The sequence below is a fragment of the Zeus faber genome, assembly GCF_960531495.2.
Source record: "Zeus faber genome assembly, chromosome: 20".
NCBI classification, from domain to species: domain Eukaryota; kingdom Metazoa; phylum Chordata; class Actinopteri; order Zeiformes; family Zeidae; genus Zeus; species Zeus faber.
Window position 1 is genome coordinate 24518192 of NC_137207.1, and position 19264 is coordinate 24537455.

Genomic DNA, 19264 nt, shown 5'->3' on the forward strand with positions numbered 1-19264 from the left:
ACCTGCTGTGGACACAAACACAGTGTTGGTAGGATGATTGAAACACACCGTGGGGTATTAAAGACTCACTCCATTTAATTTTGATTTTTTTTATTAATCAACAATTCCTCAGAATTAAAAATCTGTGAAAACAAAAATAAAGCCAAGTCCGTTCACGTTTGTCTTTCCAAACAGATCAGCATCGCCCCCCGGTGGAGGGGAAAAATAATCTTACACACACACACACACACACACACACACACACACACACACACACACACACACACACACACACACACACACACACACACACACACACACACACACACACACACACACACACACACACACACACACACACACACACAAATCAGGAGGACTGTACACGTGGTGGATCAGTTTTAATTTCCTTCTCTGCAATCTCTTTCGGGTCGGTTTTATTTTATTTTTTACAATATTCCCCGTTGTATTGGTATATGTGGGACCCTCCGGCAGCAGGGGGCGCTGTGGCGGGGCTCTATTTGGTGGCGAGGATGAGGGCGACGATGAGGCCGTACAGCCCCAGGACCTCGGCGAAGATCAGGATGAGGATCATGCCCACGAACAGCCGCGGCTGCTGGGCCGTGCCGCGCACGCCCGCGTCGCCCACGATGCCGATGGCGAAGCCCGCCGCCAACCCACTGAGCCCCACGCTAAGCCCCGCCCCCAGGTGCAGGAAGCTCCTGAGGACACACACACACACACACACACACACACGTCAAACACACGTCAAACACAGGACGACAGCAAAAGTCCTGATTCAGCCGTAAAATACTATTTTGTTTTCGATTAGTTTCGACGATTAGTGTTTAAAATAAGCTTTACAGTATGAATAACAACATGATAACATAATAATAATAATAATAATACCAAGTAAAGTAAAAATACATTTAAAATAAATTGACATAAACACAAATAGCTGAAAAATACAAAACAGAAATCGTCAAATATATAAAAATATACAGAATATACAAATGTGATTCCATGCAGGGGATTAGTTGTTGTTTTTGGTTCACAGGGTGTGATATTATAAATGACTATTTACTAAATTGTTAGTAAACACTTGTGTTTTTACAGTTATTGAAATGTTGGCTCCACCATGATTCATCATTTGTTAAAATTCCACCATTTTCTTTCAACAACTCAGGACCAGGCCCCTGAGACGTGGATTTATCCCAAAATGAAGTTTCATTTTCAACGCTGAAGAAAGTCTTCCGTCTCACTCTGCCACGCCTCCACACGCCACAAGACCTCGTATTGAGGCCGTTGTCATCGAGCTGAAACTCATTTTTGGATCCTCTCGCTCACTGGCTTAGCGTGTAAAGGGAAGCGCTGTCGTAAGGTACGAGGTGGAAACAGGGTTATGATTCCCTCAACAGTTTCCTTGGGGTCATATAAAAGGTATGGTATTAGGAAACGGAAAAAAAATCCAACCAGGTTTTACTTTACACGCCATTTCAGAGATTGACTTGAGACTGAAGGTTGACTCGGTTGACATGTCTACGGATCATTTTCACGGGTGTAACTAGAAAACCAGGGGGCGGCGGGACATGTTTCGGGAGACGCCAACACCTGCTCCCAGTGCCGTTCGGAACCGCTCTGACCTGTAGAGGGGGAGGTTCTCCGCGATGCCGCCGGCGATGAGCACGGCGACCACCAGCCCGTAGATGGCGATGATTCCCGCCATGACCACGGGGATGATGGACTTCATGATGAGCTCCGGCCGCATCACAGACATGGCGGCGATGCCCGTGCCGCTCTTAGCCGTGCCGTACGCCGCTCCCAGGGCTGGGGGGGGGTTAAGGTGAGTGTCATTACATTGAACCACCAGCAGGGGGAGAAAAGACGCTTCAATACACTCAGTCCATCAGAAATGTCACACGTAAAAACATGAAAAGGGATAAGAGCGACGTCTAGGTTACCAGCTGTGTCAGAGTGACACAAAATTACACACACTTGTTTTTTTTTTACTGAATTTAGGATCATTCTTTTTAGGAAAATCTCTCAACGGTCAGGTTCAGCAGCGGTGGGTTTAGCGCGACTATTTGACGACGTAAAGCTGAATTCCAGACATTCCGCAGACACCATGACATCAAGCTGGAGGTTCAACCACGGACAGCACGGCACAGTAGACACTGAAAAGGTTAAATATTAAAGGTGCAGTGTGTAGAATGCAGCGCCATCTAGTGGTGAGGCTGCAGATCGCCACCAACCGAATCCCCCTCCCCCGTGGCGGCGCAACACGGTGGTGGCGGCGAGGCCCTCTCTAGAGCCAGAGCTTGGTTGTCTGTTCTGGGCTGCCGTAGATGAAACATGGCGGTGCAACATGGCCGCCTCCGTGAAGCGCACCCGCTCTCTATGTAGATAGAAACGCCTCAGACAATAATTAAAACATAGTTATGAATATTCGATTCCATTTGTTCCAAACCCCGTTCCGTAAATACTAAATAATTGCCCTGTTCCAGTCTGAATTTTCTAGAGCTTTCTAGAGTTGCATCATATCGTGCGGTGGAACCCGATACCGCGCACTTCATCACGACCGCAGCGTTCTTCCTTCCCTGATCGGAAGGTTTTAAGATTTGTTTTATAATCAGGCTGCAGCTCTAGGCGTCTTGCAAAGGTCCAAACTGCGGCACTGGTTCTTATGGGATGTACAGTCTGTTCCACTACTGACGGATGGACCTGGCAATGGATGGAATGGAAGTTGCATTAAGCTAGGGCCACATTACGTGATTTTCAACGATTTGGGATTGGGCGGAGTCGTGGTCGTGCCAGGTGGTACAGGGCAGTTTTTTGTAAAAAAACTGACATGCGATATATTTTTTTCTGTGATACACATTGCGCTATGAAAATACAGGAATTTGATGATTTCACCATTTATATTTGGAGAATGACTCATTAAAGAATGTTGGTGGTGATTTTGTATCTGTATAGAAAATACAGTTCTAGGCTACAATCAGTAGTGGTGACAGGAAGGTTCACACCCCCCCCCCTATTATTTATAAAAACAAATATTACTATTTGCATAAGGAATGATCAACAAAAACAATTTAAAACCAAAACTATTTGTAAAAATAATAAAGAGTTAAAAAGAAGTATTCATTGAGTGACGGTTCTGCGGTCAGCCATGGTCCAGGATGTAAACAGTGTGCGCACTTTGATCGTTTCTATCACAAATCAGCGATAGAATAAAGGAATAAAGGCTTATCTTAGAGTCCTAGCCGTCATCATTGTGTGTGTGTGTGTGTGTGTGTGTGTGTGTGTGTGGCTCAAATGTTTCTATACAATGGCTATCAGCCAGGTGGCGATTCAATCAAACAGGTTTGATTGCATCAGGGCAGGCCTCTTGGAGTAATAATGATCAGTTGTTTAAAGACCAAAACATGGCAAGATGGTTCTCCAAACAGGGGGTTGGTGGTGGTTGTGTATAATAAAAAGCTGTGCTCTGCTCGTCCCACAGCTCGTTCTCAGGACAGAGTTATTGCAGCAGTTGTTGATGATTAGAGAATGAATAAAGAGTTTCATTGCAGGTTGAGAAGTTGATCTCCACTTGCAGACTAACTCTGTTCTAGACTCAATGGAACAAATACTCTGTTGTATGAACAGCAGCTGACAGCACAGGTTGGAAAACAAATAATTTAAAACCACAACGGCAATTTTTCTACAGCCAATGACATTGTGCGCCTGCACGATGGCAAAGCCAAAGGAAGCAGGAAGTGGTTGAGCGCAAACTTGTGAAATAGGAGCTCTTAGGTGATGAGTGTAGAATGTCAGCGCTGCCACCAAAACAGCCACAGTTGTTTGTGCTCCTCAAAAAGAGTGCGTGTGTGAGGATTTGTAAACGTCCCCGTGAAATGTGTGACGCGCAATATTTTCATTGTTGTTGAAGATCAAGTCGTGCGGCTCCAGCTTTAAGGTAGAAAGATAAGAGCAAATAAAACAAAGATAAAGAAAGGCTGCCACTCCATCCAGGAGGTGAACGTGGGAAGTGAAATCGGCGACTAAGGTCTTTAGTTTTCTGTTCTCCTTTAAAAGAATACCAGGATTGCGACATCTGTGGATTTCTGCCCGAGTAGTAGTAACCGTGATCGTCACTGGAACATGGCTTCACTGTGCATTTACCGGAGCTGACTGGACACGGTCAAACCCCCGAGCGTGCCGGTGGCTCTACTGTACGCACAGAACCACCGCCGTGCGTGGCTGCACCACAGGGGGGGAGGGCAAGCACGGTACCTTGACGCAGGACTTTTTTTCAGCCTCCGCTGTGTAAGTGTGTCTGAGGCCGCGTCCCCTGGGGGCCAACGCAGAGCAGTAAGAAGAGGCAGGAGGACTCTCTGCGTAGTCTGTGGCACAGCAGGACGTCACTGAGCTCTACCTTCCACAGCTGGAGGAGCGCTCCGCTCCTTGTTTAGGAAGGAGGCTGCTCTACCAGGAGACTTTGACTTTATTTAGGGTCGCACTTGACTGAGCAGCTGGTTCTGAGTTGGTGGTGCACGGCCTGTCCCACACCAGTGGCTCCATTACCTTGTTTATAAACCAACATAATATTACATTAATCATGTTGTCATATTGATTATTACTAATCAAATACAAGTTTGATTCAAAGCCGTGACACCGTCGGCACAGGTTGCTGATGGAGGCTCCTTTCTAATTTGCCATAAAGTCTCATAATGACAAATACCGGTTCAATTGGTTTGAATAAAATCAAACCAGTTCAGGCTCTTACACCGGACCGGCAAAACTGGAAATCTACCCAACTCTGCTTCCAAGAGGGATCTTGAAGATGTGCCTCCACAGGATTCAGCGGTAGTCCGATATAATGAACTGGAGCAAAAACTAAACAAGGGGAGTTTTATTTAGGACAGCTTTGTTTGCGAGGGCATTGACTTACTCTATAGGATGTGTGTGCGGTGTAAAAAAATAAATAAAAATAATAGCATTTAGCACAAAAACAATACATGCAATTTGCATTTTTACACTGCCTCATGGGGTGAGTGTGTATGTAAAGGGGTGAATGAGGCATAAATTGTCCTTTGTGTCCCGCAGACTAGAAATAGTGCTACATCAAATTTAGTCCATTTAACATTTTCTGCGACAGCCATGTTTCCCAGCAGAGAACGTACTAAACTAACTTTTGCTCTAATGGAGAACTTAACGGTGCGCGCGGGGGGGGAGGTTGAGATTGGGCACTGAGTCTTGGTAGTCCGGGGCGCTGTAGAATCATAGCGGTCAGATGTGTGTGTGTGTGTGTGTGTGTGTGTGTGTGTGTGTGTGTGTGTGTGTGTGTGTGTGTGTGAGAGAGACTCAAATCTGTCTCTATACGATCCCAACCGTCCAGGTCACGACTCAATCAAACATGTTTGATTTTGCCGGGGCGGGGTCTTTCCAAAATCCTCACGTGTGCGCATCAAAGGCTCAAATCGTAACAGCAACTTCCAACAACCAATGAGATCGTGCGCCTGTACAATGGCCAAGCCAAAGAAAGCAGCAAGTAGGCCAGCGTAACCTTGTGAAATAGGGGAGCGGCTCATGAGCGTGATGAGTGTAGAATGTCAGCGCTGCAAGTCGCTGCACAAACAACAACAGAACCAAGCTGTAGGGCAGCCATGTTTGTTTTGGTTAAAAAAAATAAAAAAGCGAGATATCTTGCGTCTCGCAGGAAGATACATTCTCGCAAGTGCGGCAGTACCACAAACCTCTAAATGGCAGATACATCTGTTCATTGTCGTTTGTGATGTGGGGAAATTTTTTTTAATTAAAAAAAAAATACAAATCACGTAACGTGGCCCCGGCTTACGACAGCTGTGATGAACACACTCCCTATGACTTCCTTCTCACAGTCTAGATGTGACTTTCAGGTCCGACGCTGCTCCTGTACTCTGGGAGCTCTGGCTCCTAAACAAGATCAACAGCATGTGACGTAGTCAAATCCAGTTGCAGTTTCACATTTCATTTTTGGAACATGGTGACGGCTTAATTTGATTATTCCAACTACGCAGCGACACTGTTTTAGAAACAAACAGGTTCATCTCAGTGTTAGTGTCCATGTAAGTCAGTATTCCTATCTGTGTTGGCAAGCAGCCAACAGTGAGTACTCCATGGCCAAAAGTGTTTTTATCTCCCCTTCGTGGGTGGAGAGGCTTTGATATTGACAGCATTTGATGGGCTTTCTGGAGTAACAGCATGGAATTAAGACTAAACAAGTTTGTAATACAAGTGAATAAGATATTACTTAAAATGTGATGCCGGTTGAAATATCAAGTTGTATTTTGACGTTGTAAATTAGTTTGACCGTTATCAGATCATTCACCCCTCAGATGGATCGGTTAAGACAGAACAGTTTTATTTATGATATACCTACATCATATACAACTCCTTAAAATGATGACGTACGGCAAACATCGGACAACTTCCAGGGATAAATATTAGTGTTTTTGATCCTTAAAATATGGATTGATTTGAGACGGACAGGGACGCCTCCTCATAGCGCTTGTGCATCTACATTTAAATACCAAAACGAGGGCGCTCAAACTGAACATTCACTGTAGAGATCGAAACAGACGGCAAATAGATCTACAAATAGAGTTTGATTAAGATCCAGTGGAAGCTGGAGAACAGGAGAGCACTGAACAGGAGACACCGATCTCCAATACAGAGACTGAGCCAAGCGTGTTCTCATCAGGCCATAACACGAGCGGTCAACACGAGCCAAACGTCCTCCTGCTTCCAACTACTTAAGGACATTTGTTTTTGTTTGTTTTCCCTTCAAGGTTGCAAGGCTTGCCCCATTTGCAAACTGAAAGCGTCATTCACAACAACCTGTGAAAATACAATGGTGGCATCTTAAATGACCATCCTTCAAAGATCATCTTTGATAAGAGTCCGAGATGCAGACGGGGCCGTGAAGGGCGGAGCCCAAGCTCGTTGACAGATGGAGCTACGGTCGGCCTGCAGAGCGCAAGGACAGAGGGAAAGATAGAGCCTTTAAAGGGCACTCATTATGAAAAACTCACTTTTTTCCGTACACAGTGCTTGTGCAAATACATTTGAGTCTCCGACGGGTCAACGAAACAAACTGAGTCAGTTTTGTTTTGTCCCATTTTTCTCCCTCGGTCAGTAAACATGTGATCCAACAAGCCGTTCAGATCTGTCTCCCAAACCTATGCCAGAAAGGGGAATTAATACAAACTGTTCATAACAAAACTGCCGATGAGGGAACTCAAAGTATTTAAAGAATAATTCTCCTGTGTTTCTTAAAAAAATAAAAAGCAGCAGACCCCAGACCCCAGAGGTCCCCTTTGACAAGGCTCCACCTCCTACGCCGGGCTCTGACCTTGTAGGTCTGCTCCACTGTCAAAGACTCCAACACCTACACAGAGAGAACAGCAGCACCACCACACCGTGACATCCAGGAACCACCAGATGCCACCCTCTCCTTTAGGGTGCAGCGTTTAACCACTGCCATTATGAACGCAATGGCAACAGACTCGTTAAAAGGCTGCAGTCGCTCGGGAGGAGGCAGAACGGGTGTATGTTTTTGGTGGGGGTCTTTACTGATGTTAGGTGGAGGAAACCCCATGTGAGCACGGGGAAAACATGCAAACTCCACACAGAAATTATTATCGGCGGGTTATCTCCCTGTTTGGGAGATAACCTGCCGCAGCACGGTGCCGACAGCGCCCCCGCCGCGAATCTAACTCAGGACCTTCTTGCTGTGAGGCAGCAGTGCAATGCACTGCACCACGCACGGCCCAGCGAGTGGGCATGCCAGCTTGGATAATCATATGTCACCGTGCCACCAAGCTGTCCACCCGTGTTTGCACAGCACTTCCCATTCAGACACAAAGGTATTTTGACAGGCTGCTCAGATCCTCTGGCGGCCGTCGCGGTGAGACATCCGACCTTCCCGCCTGCGAAAACCTGTTACAAACTGAAACTCTTAACTCGCCGCATCCCGCCTCCGTCGGCAGCACTGAGGCGTGGGATGCAGCGAGGAAATCGTATTCTTTACAGGAAACCAAGACATGGATATACCGTGATTGACAAGTTGTCGACTCTTCTAAATGAAAAGGTGGTCTGTGAATTTCAAGCCGGCATATTTTATATACATCGTTGTAAAATAGGTCAATAATCCAATATCAATTAATATTCAAGCATGTGGGTGGTGATATTCATGGTCTTGTGTAGACTCGTGATAACTTATTTTTGTTCCATTAAAGATTAGAGGTGGGGTGTGAAGGGTTTAATCCTCATCCTCTCCTGTTGAGGTAACCCCGCATCCTCCCGTTTGCACACCCAGAACATCCACGTAATGGGCGGGGGCCTCATTGCGCTGCAGGCGAATAGGCGCGGCTAAAGATGTCGGATCGGTTCTCTTGGTGCAAGAGGAACTAAGTGAAACATTGCGGTCTTTTAAAAAAAAAATATATATATATATTGTTATTTTTTTTTTAAACGCTCTGCCGCGGGAACTTAAGGGAGCTGACGTTAAACTGTCCTTTGTGGAACTGCTGTAATGATTGCCGGATACTTCCCTTTACGCCACATCTGTAAGACAGGTGTAGGACGTCTAGCGCACATTTTAGCGTTTCACAGTAGTCCAGTGAACAACGATGAGTCAGGGACCTGCACCTACCGGGAGTCCAGTTAGAAATGACGGGGGTGTGCCAGGAGGTCAAAGGTTGAGTGGTAACAGTGCCATTTATAACAATGATAGCTGAGCAGATAAAAAGGAAGAGGGGAGGCTAAGTAATGAGATCAACCGACACCGGAAACCAGGGTGAAGCAGGGCTGAATCTCACTATTTGAGTTCTTAATGATGAGATGGATCATGATACGATTCTAATTTGACATTTTATTCATTATGAGAATTGCTGCCAATTTTTCAGAGTACCATCCGATGCACAATGCAAAAATATTTCACAGCACAAATTCAGTCTAATACCAAAATTTTATTTTAATTCCATTTTACTTTAAAGTGTGAAATGTGATAAATGTGGCCGCACTGAACTTGCAGTATTGAAGTTGAGAATATTGGCAGTTGTTCAGTATGGAAAAATATTTATAAAATAAATAACTGACATACAAAATGCATTGTGTTTCTATTTCAGACTCAAATAGAAAAAAATATATTTTGAGCAATGTTACAAAAGATTCAAAAAAATAAATGAAATGAATAATTGACTCTGGTAATTCCTAGAGTAGTGGAGTAACTAATTGAAGCGTAAAACGGTTGCATAACTTCCAAGCAACGTATCAATACTCCAATTTGCTAAATTGATGCAGAAACAAACAGTAGAATGGAATTACATCAGACTATGGATTTTTTTTTTTTTTTCCCCAATCACCCAGCCCAGTCTGAAGCACCGAGGATCATCCTGAACGGAGGAAGCGCTTCAACGCCACTGGGGACCAAACCAGCAGCTTTACATTCCACTCGGTTCATCCTGGAGAACACTACACACTACGCTGCTGCTGGAGCCTCAGTGCTGCAGCTCCACACAGCTCGACTCCACATTCTGAAGGTTTGTCCAGTCGTCCATCATTGAAAAACACAGTGAATTACCCACCCCCCCCCCCCCTTCAAGCAGAAGGACAAAAAAATTTAACCGCCAATCTTCTGTCTGCGGCGTCTGAAGGGGGATGTGGGGAACCGTGGTTCTGCAGATAAGAAGTGCCGTTGAGGAAATATGCTTAATGACACTGGCCGCCCGCATGCATACAACTATTTACATGTCATGGGCACACATGGTATGTGTATTTATTTACTGTTGTGGTAGACCACAGGAAATTTAAGTTAATCTGAGACTTTTATTATAAAACCTCATCTGCTGCCACACTGGCTAAAAGGGAAGTCTGTTTAATAGCATTTCAAATTATAGCTTATATTGAGAGTCTCATGCTGTATCCCACTGCCAGAGAGGAGTCTGCTTTGAGACTTCATCCCCAATAAAGATGATGCTAAGAAGCCTCTAGTTATTGACTGTAGCATGATTCCACTAGCTAGCAGGCATGACAATTATTGCCTTGCCCATTTGTCATAGGGTACTCCATAAGAATCCAAAATACATCAGCTGGATGATCACGCCACAAATCATCATAAACTACATCTCACCGGCAGGTATCATGCGGCCTACAAATAACACTTAGAAAAGGGGAAAACTGCCCAACAGTTATCAACATGGGGTCCATGGAACCCATGGGTCCTTCAAGGGGCAAACTGCTTAATAGTTCAACTTTGTTCCCATTTAATTTACAAGGCAAGAGCGTCTTTCGAAAATGTACAATAATCACTGTTTGGGTGCTAGTTTCCCTGGTAGCCAACTATAAAACACACAATAAACCATAATGAAACAATAATCTTCTCAGCCCGAGAAAAACGGGCAACTTCACTCCAACATCAACTTCTCCAAACCTTATTACAGTTACGTTAGTCTGGGGAAAACACCTTCACAACCGACCGACTGGCCAAAGAACGAAAGTGGAAGCATAACTGACAGGATCAGTAGCCCCTTGGACTTTCCAAGTCAGAAGGTTCATCATGTGATCATCATGTGACCTTGTCTCACTCCCATGTGCAGCACAAGGAAGTAGGTGGCTGTTCCTGCTTTACGGTGGAACATGACTGGTTAAAAATAAATAAAAATCAACAATAATGAGGAACAACAATAAGCTTTTGATCTACAGCAGATTGGATCACATTGTTAATTTGAGCCCGATGACCATTTCAGAGTCCATTATCAAAACATAACAGTTCTTCTAACTGGGGTGTGGCTGTGTGTGCAAGTTTATAATGTGTTTCCCAAGCTGGAAGGCTGGAACCAGGGGTGGATTTTATATGCGGAGTGGGCTCTAAATCGTGAGGAATGCATCCACACTTCCTAGTACAGCGCTCTCAAGTCCGCAGCATTCTTCAGAACACTGTTTTCCCAAAAAACCCAGGAGCCAAATTGCACCCATCTAACCTCCAGTGCCCCCAAGCCCTGGGGTGTCCTCTCCAGCTGGGACCCTTTCACACCTGATTCTCTTCACCCCTCCAGATGAACTGCAACAAGCAAGGATCATTACATCATAAAAACAGACACTTGGTCAACAATTTTTGGGGGGTTATTGCAAAACCTGAAGTTTATGTGTTGAGAGAACCTTAAAAGTCAGGAAATAAAGAATGTATTTTTTTCCCGAGGTTTTCAAGGCCTCACGGTTGTGGAGCGTCAGACAGCTCGTGGCTTTTATACCGTGGTACCAAATACTATGTTTTTATGAACTAATTACCATTTTATAGCGGTGTTATTCCTTGTCAACACAGCTGCGTCGTGAACTGGCTCAGACAAGCCGGACGACAGAGCCTCACACGCGACTCGCTCCCCAGCCGCACCGCGGTGGACTGGCTCAGACAAGCCGGACGACGGAGCCTCACATCCGTCTTGGTCCACAGCCGCACCGTGGTGGCTGCGGAACACGACACCGACACAAGCTGCCATCGAACCGCGGCGACCAACGGGCTCGGGATACAGGGAAACGAGTCGGCCAGCGGCGAGACGTCAGAACCGAGGTGCTGGGGAAGGCGCGGCGCTTACCGCTGAACACCATCGCGGCGGAGGCGCCCATCACCGAGAAGAACGGGGAGTACTCGGGGCTCGACGACATCCTTCAATAACAACACCGCGTCTTGGAAACGCTGGGAAGGGGCGAGATGATGCTGCTGCTGCTGCCGCGGTGCTTCCGTGCTGTTCCTCTGGCGTTCTCCGCAGCCTTCCGGGAGCGACGGGGCTGAGCTGGGACCAAGCGAACCGACAGGGGCGACGCTTTCCACGTGACTGCACACGACTCGACACGGAACAAAATGGCGACGAGGGAGCGGCCACCTGAGCCGCCGCGTGGACTCGACCATCGGCGACCAGAGCCTGGGGGCGGGAGGGTTCTGGCGCCCACTTACTTCCACGCATAATGTGGAAATCAAACAAAAACACCAACACATACACGAATAAAATGTATTTTACGTAATTAACGAATACATTTTTTTTTTATTTTGCTAGCCTATGCTTCCTTTAAGTCGCCCACCCCCGCTGAGCCGTGCTCTTGGTGCGCTCCGCGGGAGGAACCACGTGATCTGCGTGGACCGTGTGGACCCAACCATCAGCGGAGCGGGGGTGGCGTAGAGCCATAGACAAATAATAGAATATAAACCAGGAAAATACATAAATAACTGCAAAACACAGGTCACAATAACAAAAATGTGTGTGTGTGTGTGTGTGTGTGTGTGTGTGTGTGTGTGTGTGTGTGTGTGTGTGTGCGCGCGCGCGCAACAGGGTGTTTAGTACGGGGGGGGGGGGGGTGCAGATGGAATATTCCATGAAAGTTTATACAGGTTTCGATCAGATATTGATTAGAAAGATTTTGATTGATCGGACGCTTTTTCTTAAAGCAACTTATTATCACACAGCGTGGAAATAACCAAATGAAGCCCTTTAAAAGAGATGCATAAAGGAAGAGGAGGAGGATAGAGAGGAAGAGGCTGCGGAGGAAGAAGATGAGAGAGGAGGAGGAGGAGAGAGGAGGAGGAGGAGAGAGGAGGAGGAGAAGGAAGATGAGCCAGAAGGAAGAGAATGAGGAGAGAGGAGGAGAGAGAGGAAGAAGATGCGGAGGAAGAAGATGAGAGGAGGAGGAGGAGAGAGGAGGAAGATGAGAGAGGAGGAGAGATAGGAAAATGATGAGGAGGAAGAGGAGAGAGGAGGAAGAGAATGAGGAGAGAGGAGAGAGAGGAAGAGGATGCGGAGGAAGAAGATGAGAGAGGAGAGAGGAGGAGAGATAGGAAAATGATGAGGAGGAAGAGGAGTGAGGAGGAAGAGAATGAGGAGAGAGAGGAAGAGGAGGAAGAGGAAGATGAGGAAGAAGAGGAGAGAGGAGGAGAGATAGTAAAATGATGTGGAGGAAGAGGAGTGAGGAGGAAGAGAATGAGGAGAGAGAGGAAGAGGAGGAAGAGGAAGATGAGGAAGAAGAGGAGAGAGGAGGAGAGATAGTAAAATGATGTGGAGGAAGAGGAGTGAGGAGGAAGAGAATGAGGAGAGAGGAGAGAGAGGAAGAGGAGGAAGAAGAGGCGAGAGGAGGAGGGGGAGATAGAGGAGAGAGAAGGAGGAGAGAGTGCAAGATGAGGAGGAAGAGGATGAGAAGGAAGAAGAGGAGAGTGGAGGAGGGGGAGAGAGAGGAGGAGAGAGGAGGAGGTGAGAGTGCAAGATGAGGAGGAAGAGGAAGAGGAGGAAGAAGAGGAGAGTGGAGGAGGGAGAGAGAGGAGGAGAGAGAGGAGAGAGGAGGGGGAGAGAGAGGAAGATGATGAGGAGGAAGAGGAGAAGGAGAATGAGGAGGAAGAAGAGGAGCGAGGAGGAGGAGGAGGAGGAGAGAAAGAAAGATGATGAGGAGGAAGAGGAAGAGGAGAACGAGGATGATGGAATGACAAGGGGATGGAGAGGTTCCCACTCCGTGCACATTCAGCCCTAGACACAGATCCTGTTATTTCTGTTAAAAGAAATGAATCATCCATTTTCTCATTTGAGGTGGCTATAAAAATATATATAATATTATATATATCATATATTATCTATACTATATATCATTATTATATTATATGTATCATATCTATTATATCATATATCATATATATATTATATGTCATATATTATATTATATCATATATCATATAGATATGATATATATGATAATATATTATATAATATATTATACATCATATATTATATATCATATATTATATTATATATAGCATATATCAAATATTATATAATATATTATATATATATTATATATCATATATTATGTATATAATATGATATATAATATGTGTATATAATATTATACAGTATATTATCTATATCATGCATGTGCTGCTGAAATGAAACGCTGTGTTGGATGTAACGTCTGTGGGGTGGTGCAGGGCGATGACACTGAGCTGTGACATGAAGCAGGGATGTTGAGGGTGGGTGCTGGGAGGGATGAGTGTGTGTGTGTGTGTGTGTATGTGTGTGTGTGTGTGTGTGTGTGTGTGTGTGTGTGTGTGTGTGTGTGTGTGAGAAAGGCTCAAATGTTTCTATACGATCCCTATCAGCCAGGTGGCGATTCAATCAAACATGTTTGATTTCATCAGGGTGGGTCTTTGCAAAATCCTTTGGTGTGTATTCGTCAGACTGTGTGTGTGTGTGTGTGTGTGTGTGTCTGTGTGTGTGTGTGTGTGCGCGTGTGTGTGTGTGTGTGTGTGTTTGTCTGTGTGTGTGTGTGTGTGTGTGTGTGTGTGTGTGTGTGTGTTTGTCTGTGTGTGTGTGTGTGTGTGTGTGTGTGTGTGTGTGTGTGTGTGTGTGTGTGTGTGTGTGTGTGTGTGTATGTGTGTGTGTGTGTGTGCGCGTGTGTGTGTGTGTGTGTGTGTGTGTGTGTGTGTGTGTGTGTGTGTGTGTGTGAGAAAGGCTCAAATGTTTCTATACGATCCCTATCAGCCAGGTGGCGATTCAATCAAACATGTTTGATTTCATCAGGGTGGGTCTTTGCAAAATCCTTTGGTGTGTATTCGTCAGACTGTGTGTGTGTGTGTGTGTGTGTGTGTGTCTGTGTGTGTGTGTGTGTGCGCGTGTGTGTGTGTGTGTGTGTTTGTCTGTGTGTGTGTGTGTGTGTGTGTGTGTGTGTGTGTGTTTGTCTGTGTGTGTGTGTGTGTGTGTGTGTGTGTGTGTGTGTGTGTGCGCGTGTGTGTGTGTGTGTGTGTGTGTTTGTCTGTGTGTGTGTGTGTGTGTGTGTGTGTGTGTGTGTGTGTATGTGTGTGTTTGTCTGTGTGTGTGTGTGTGTGTGTGTGTGTGCGCGTGTGTGTGTGTGTGTGTGTGTTTGTCTGTGTGTGTGTGTGTGTGTGTGTGTATGTGTGTGTTTGTCTGTGTGTGTGTGTGTGTGTGTGTGTGTGTGTGTGTGTGTGTGAATCCCCAGTGTACGGCTCAAAGCTAGCACGACACCATCAGAGGAGGGTGGGGGTGGGGTGGGGTGTGAGTGACTGGGCGTGGGAGTGACTGGCTGCATGACTCACAGGGAGCTTCGTGCAGCTACCCTCCTCTCGTCCTCCTTTTCATTCATCCATCTCTGCCTTCATTCCTGTATCCCTCCACCCTACACCCATCCCTCCATCCTTACACCCTACACCCATCTCTCCACCCTCCTCCTTGCATCCATATGAGAGGCTCAGCAGCGTCACACTGAACGGGAACAGTGTGATGCGTGCACAGAGAATGATGAAGAGGATTCTTAACAGAACTCCACCTCAGTCGGATGACGGGGTCCCCACCCCTTCACCCCAGGGGTCTGCAATGCATTTTCGATCCGTTGTCACAGTGTATGTGTGTGCCTGGAGCGGGACACTAGGATCTTAAGAGCTTCCAACAATAACCATGAATACCTTAATATCAGAAAATGATTTAACTTGTAAACACAAGGGAAATGAGCCTTAATGGAAAGTATTATAATTCACTTCTTTCCAGGTATGGATGAATCAAAACTTGGATTATTTAATACCGTACTATATAATTTATCAAATAAGCTTCACGTATTCGTATTATAAAATAAATCAATAAAACAAGTAAATTAAATACAATTAAAAAAATAATAATAATAGTAATAAAATTGTCCATAAAAGGAGGTTGAATGCTCGCAAAGAGCAGAACAGAACACGACCGTCAACAGAGCTGAACACTTTTATCCGTTCAGTCGTTATGGGCCTTCAACGCGGACGGGATCTCAAAGGGCTCCACTGGCCCCCAGTCGCAGGACAGTTTGGGGGCCTCCCAGCACCCAACAGGGCGTGGAAAACCCCCCAAAATAGAGGGTGACAGGGGAAACCTTGAGAGGGGAAATAAAAGAGAGATTCACCTTCCAAGAAAGACATAAATATAGAAGGCAGAAATAGATGGAAATTAGAAGGGTTAAACAGAGAAGGAGAAAAGCAACATACAAATGAAAAATCCATCTGGAACCCGAGCGGGGAAGGAAATGGCGGGCACGTTGGTGGGATGAAGCCGTCTGAGCAGCGTTCCACTGCCGCCACGCCGACTCATTTGAAACTTCGGCATCAGAGCGAAAGGCAAAAGCAGACGAACAACCGAAGCCAGGGTGAACAAACATGGCGGAACGTGGCGGCGATGACTCGTGGAGGAGATGACTCGTTGGATGGATTATGAACATTTGCCCGTCTGCTACCGCGGCGCGACAACACAAGTTGAGGTGCCGCAGATCGATTATCACCGTAATACCACGGCTCACGTGAGCGTATTGAACCGTGGGGGGCTGGCGGAGCGGCTCGATAGCATCCTGTTGCAGCTCCTCTCTGACGGTGTAGTCTGCCTTCAACATCTTACAAGAATGGATGGATGCTCTGCATCTGTGTTGTCTGTGCTTCTATCAACAGCTCATGAAAAGCCAGTTAACTGGTACCAGGTAACAGGTAACTGGCATGGTAACCTGTTACCTGTTACCAGTTACCCGTTACCCGTTACCAGTTACCAGTTACCAGTTACCAGCTACCTGTTACCAGTTACCTGTTACCAGTTACCAGTTACCAGTTACCTGTTACCTGTTACCAGTTACCTGTTACCAGCTACCTGTTACCAGTTACCTGTTACCAGTTACCAGTTACCAGTTACCAGTTACCAGTTACCAGTTACCAGTTACCAGTTACCTGCTACCAGTTACCAGTTACCAGTTACCAGCTACCTGTTACCAGTTACCTGTTACCAGTTACCAGTTACCTGCTACCAGTTACCTGTTACCAGTTACCAGTTACCAGTTACCAGTTACCAGTTACCTGTTACCAGTTACCAGTTACCAGTTACCAGTTACCTGTTACCAGTTACCTGTTACCAGTTACCAGTTCCCTGCTACCAGTTACCTGTTACCAGTTACCAGTTACCTGTTACCAGTTACCAGTTACCAGTTACCTGTTACCAGTTACCAGTTACCTGCTACCAGTTACCAGTTACCTGTTACCTGTTACCTGTTACCTGATACCAGTTACCAGTTACCTGTTACCTGTTACCTGTTACCAGTTACCAGTTACCAGTTACCAGTTACCTGCTACCAGTTACCAGTTACCTGTTAGCTGTTACCAGTTACCAGTTACCTGTTACCTGTTACCTGTTACCTGTTACCAGTTACCAGTTACCTGTTACCTGTTACCTGTTACCTGTTACCAGTTACCAGTTACCAGTTACCAGTTACCTGTTACCAGTTACCAGTTACCTGTTACCAGTTACCAGTTACCAGTTACCAGTAACCTGCTACCAGTTACCTGGCTTTTCATGAGCTGTTGACAGAAGCACAGACAACACAGATGCAGAGCATCCATCCATTCTTGTAAGAGGATGAAGGCAGACTACACCGTCAGTGAGGAGCTCTTGGGTGTAGCTGCCACGCACGGCGACGACGACGGGGAGGGAGGTTTGACGCGGTGGAGAGGTTCTGTAAGTAAAACGAAATAACCATGGGAAAAGTGGGCGGGGCTAACGGCCGATGGAGCACCTGCAATGTGTGCATCACAAAGCTGTGAACTGAGACATGATCGTTGACCCTGATTGTTATTTTAAGTGAATTAAACATATACTGCTTTGTATGTGGAGCCATGTACTCAGTGTGTTTACAGGTGTATGTGTATGTCTGCCTGCCTGTCTGTCTGTCTATCAGTGGAACAGTGTGTTTAAAGGTGTATGTGTATGTCTGCCTGCCTGTCTGTCTGTCTATCAGTGGAACAGTGTGTTTAAAGGTGTATGTGTATGTCTGCCTGCCTGTCTGTCTGTCTATCAGTGGAACAGTGTGTTTAAAGGTGTATGTGTATGTCTGCCTGCCTGTCTGTCTGTCTATCAGTGGAACAGTGTGTTTAAAGGTGTATGTGTTGATGCAGCCAAACGTTTACTGTCATCTAAACCATCCGTCACTGGTTGGTTGTTTTTCCTCTGCGAGGCTGTTTTTGTAAAATACCACCTCTGTCACATGTTCGGAGCAGATCACAGCTGCTTGTTGCACCGTCGTCCTGCTGCTCTCAACTGTCACAAAAGAAGTTCTGGACAAAGTTAATGTGATAACTTTGTGTTGGATGACATTGTCTTTGTTTTTCACTTGATAAGTTTGATCTTTGATTGATGGAGCAATGTGGAGTTTTCTTAACCTGATCAATCAAAGGGATTCATGTCATAATAACAGGGAGCAATGTGCTTACGTAATATTTTGACATTTATACTCATTTATTCACTTGAATAAATGAGTATAAATGCGGAGACAGTTCTTTAACAATATGTTAAGGAGCAGTTAGGTTTATACAGTCCTACAGTTACAACCATGATGCTGACGTGGCCCCGGGGTGAGACCGGGGTGTGACTTTCACCCCCACCCGCCCGCCTGAGGTTGTCCTCCACCTAACACAGGGACCCTGCTCCTGGATAGTACCGCACAACTCGCCCAAAAGTCCTCAAGTACAACTTTAAATACAGCCGGACCAGCCGGCCTTTTGAGTCAATCAGGAAAATTGGGTATGTGTCGAAAGCCACACAAACCAGCTGATCTGAGTAAAAACCATTGAACGTGGTGGAGGTCTGGAGCCGGGTGCTAATCCCCCCAAAAGCCTCCAGGAGGCGCTGGTGGCTGGGCCCAGAAGTCTTATTTAAATATATAGTCAAACAAATTGATTCATGTTTTGTTTTTTATTCTATTTATCCCCCACCTTCCAATGTATGCTACAATTATTTTATTAAAATTATTAAATGCTCCCAAACTGTATGAAAAATCTACCTCTTCATTTTTATTAGTTTCTCAATTTTTTTGAATTCATACCCCCTAATGTAATATGCTATACTGCCAAATTTGAGTTATTGTTTTATTTTTAGTAAATTCTAAATTATATTCTATTTAGCGCCCCTCACATCTATATTACAAGGGTTTTTTTTAATTCATAATGGGTTGAAATTAAAATTTTTATCAATAATTTTATTTTCAGTAAATTGAAAAAGAACTTGCATTTATCTCCCCTTCAAAGTTACAAAAAACGTTCTTAAAAATGTGAATATGATGCAGTGAATTCAGAACTTGCAGATGGCCAGTTCTCTGGAACTCCTGCTGAGATATTTGTTTCCTCCAGTTTCAGACTCAACTTGAACGATGGAATTCTTCTTATTATTGCAATTTATTAATTTTTTTTTTTGGAATCAAACAACGGAACAAAACC

General features: G+C 45.4%; 1 protein-coding gene across 1 annotated transcript; it reads right to left on the bottom strand.

Moving 5' to 3' along the window:
* Nucleotides 1-84: 84 nt before the first annotated feature.
* On the bottom strand, nt 85-11845 carry atp6v0cb (ATPase H+ transporting V0 subunit cb). The gene is made up of 3 exons (XM_080021717.1): nt 11595-11845; nt 1623-1806; nt 85-701 (listed from the first exon to the last, which is right to left on the bottom strand). Exons 1-3 carry the CDS (start codon nt 11662-11664, stop codon nt 497-499), a joined length of 459 nt encoding a protein of 152 aa, XP_079877843.1. The 5' UTR covers nt 11665-11845; the 3' UTR covers nt 85-496.
* Between the last annotated feature and the right edge of the window lie 7419 nt (nt 11846-19264).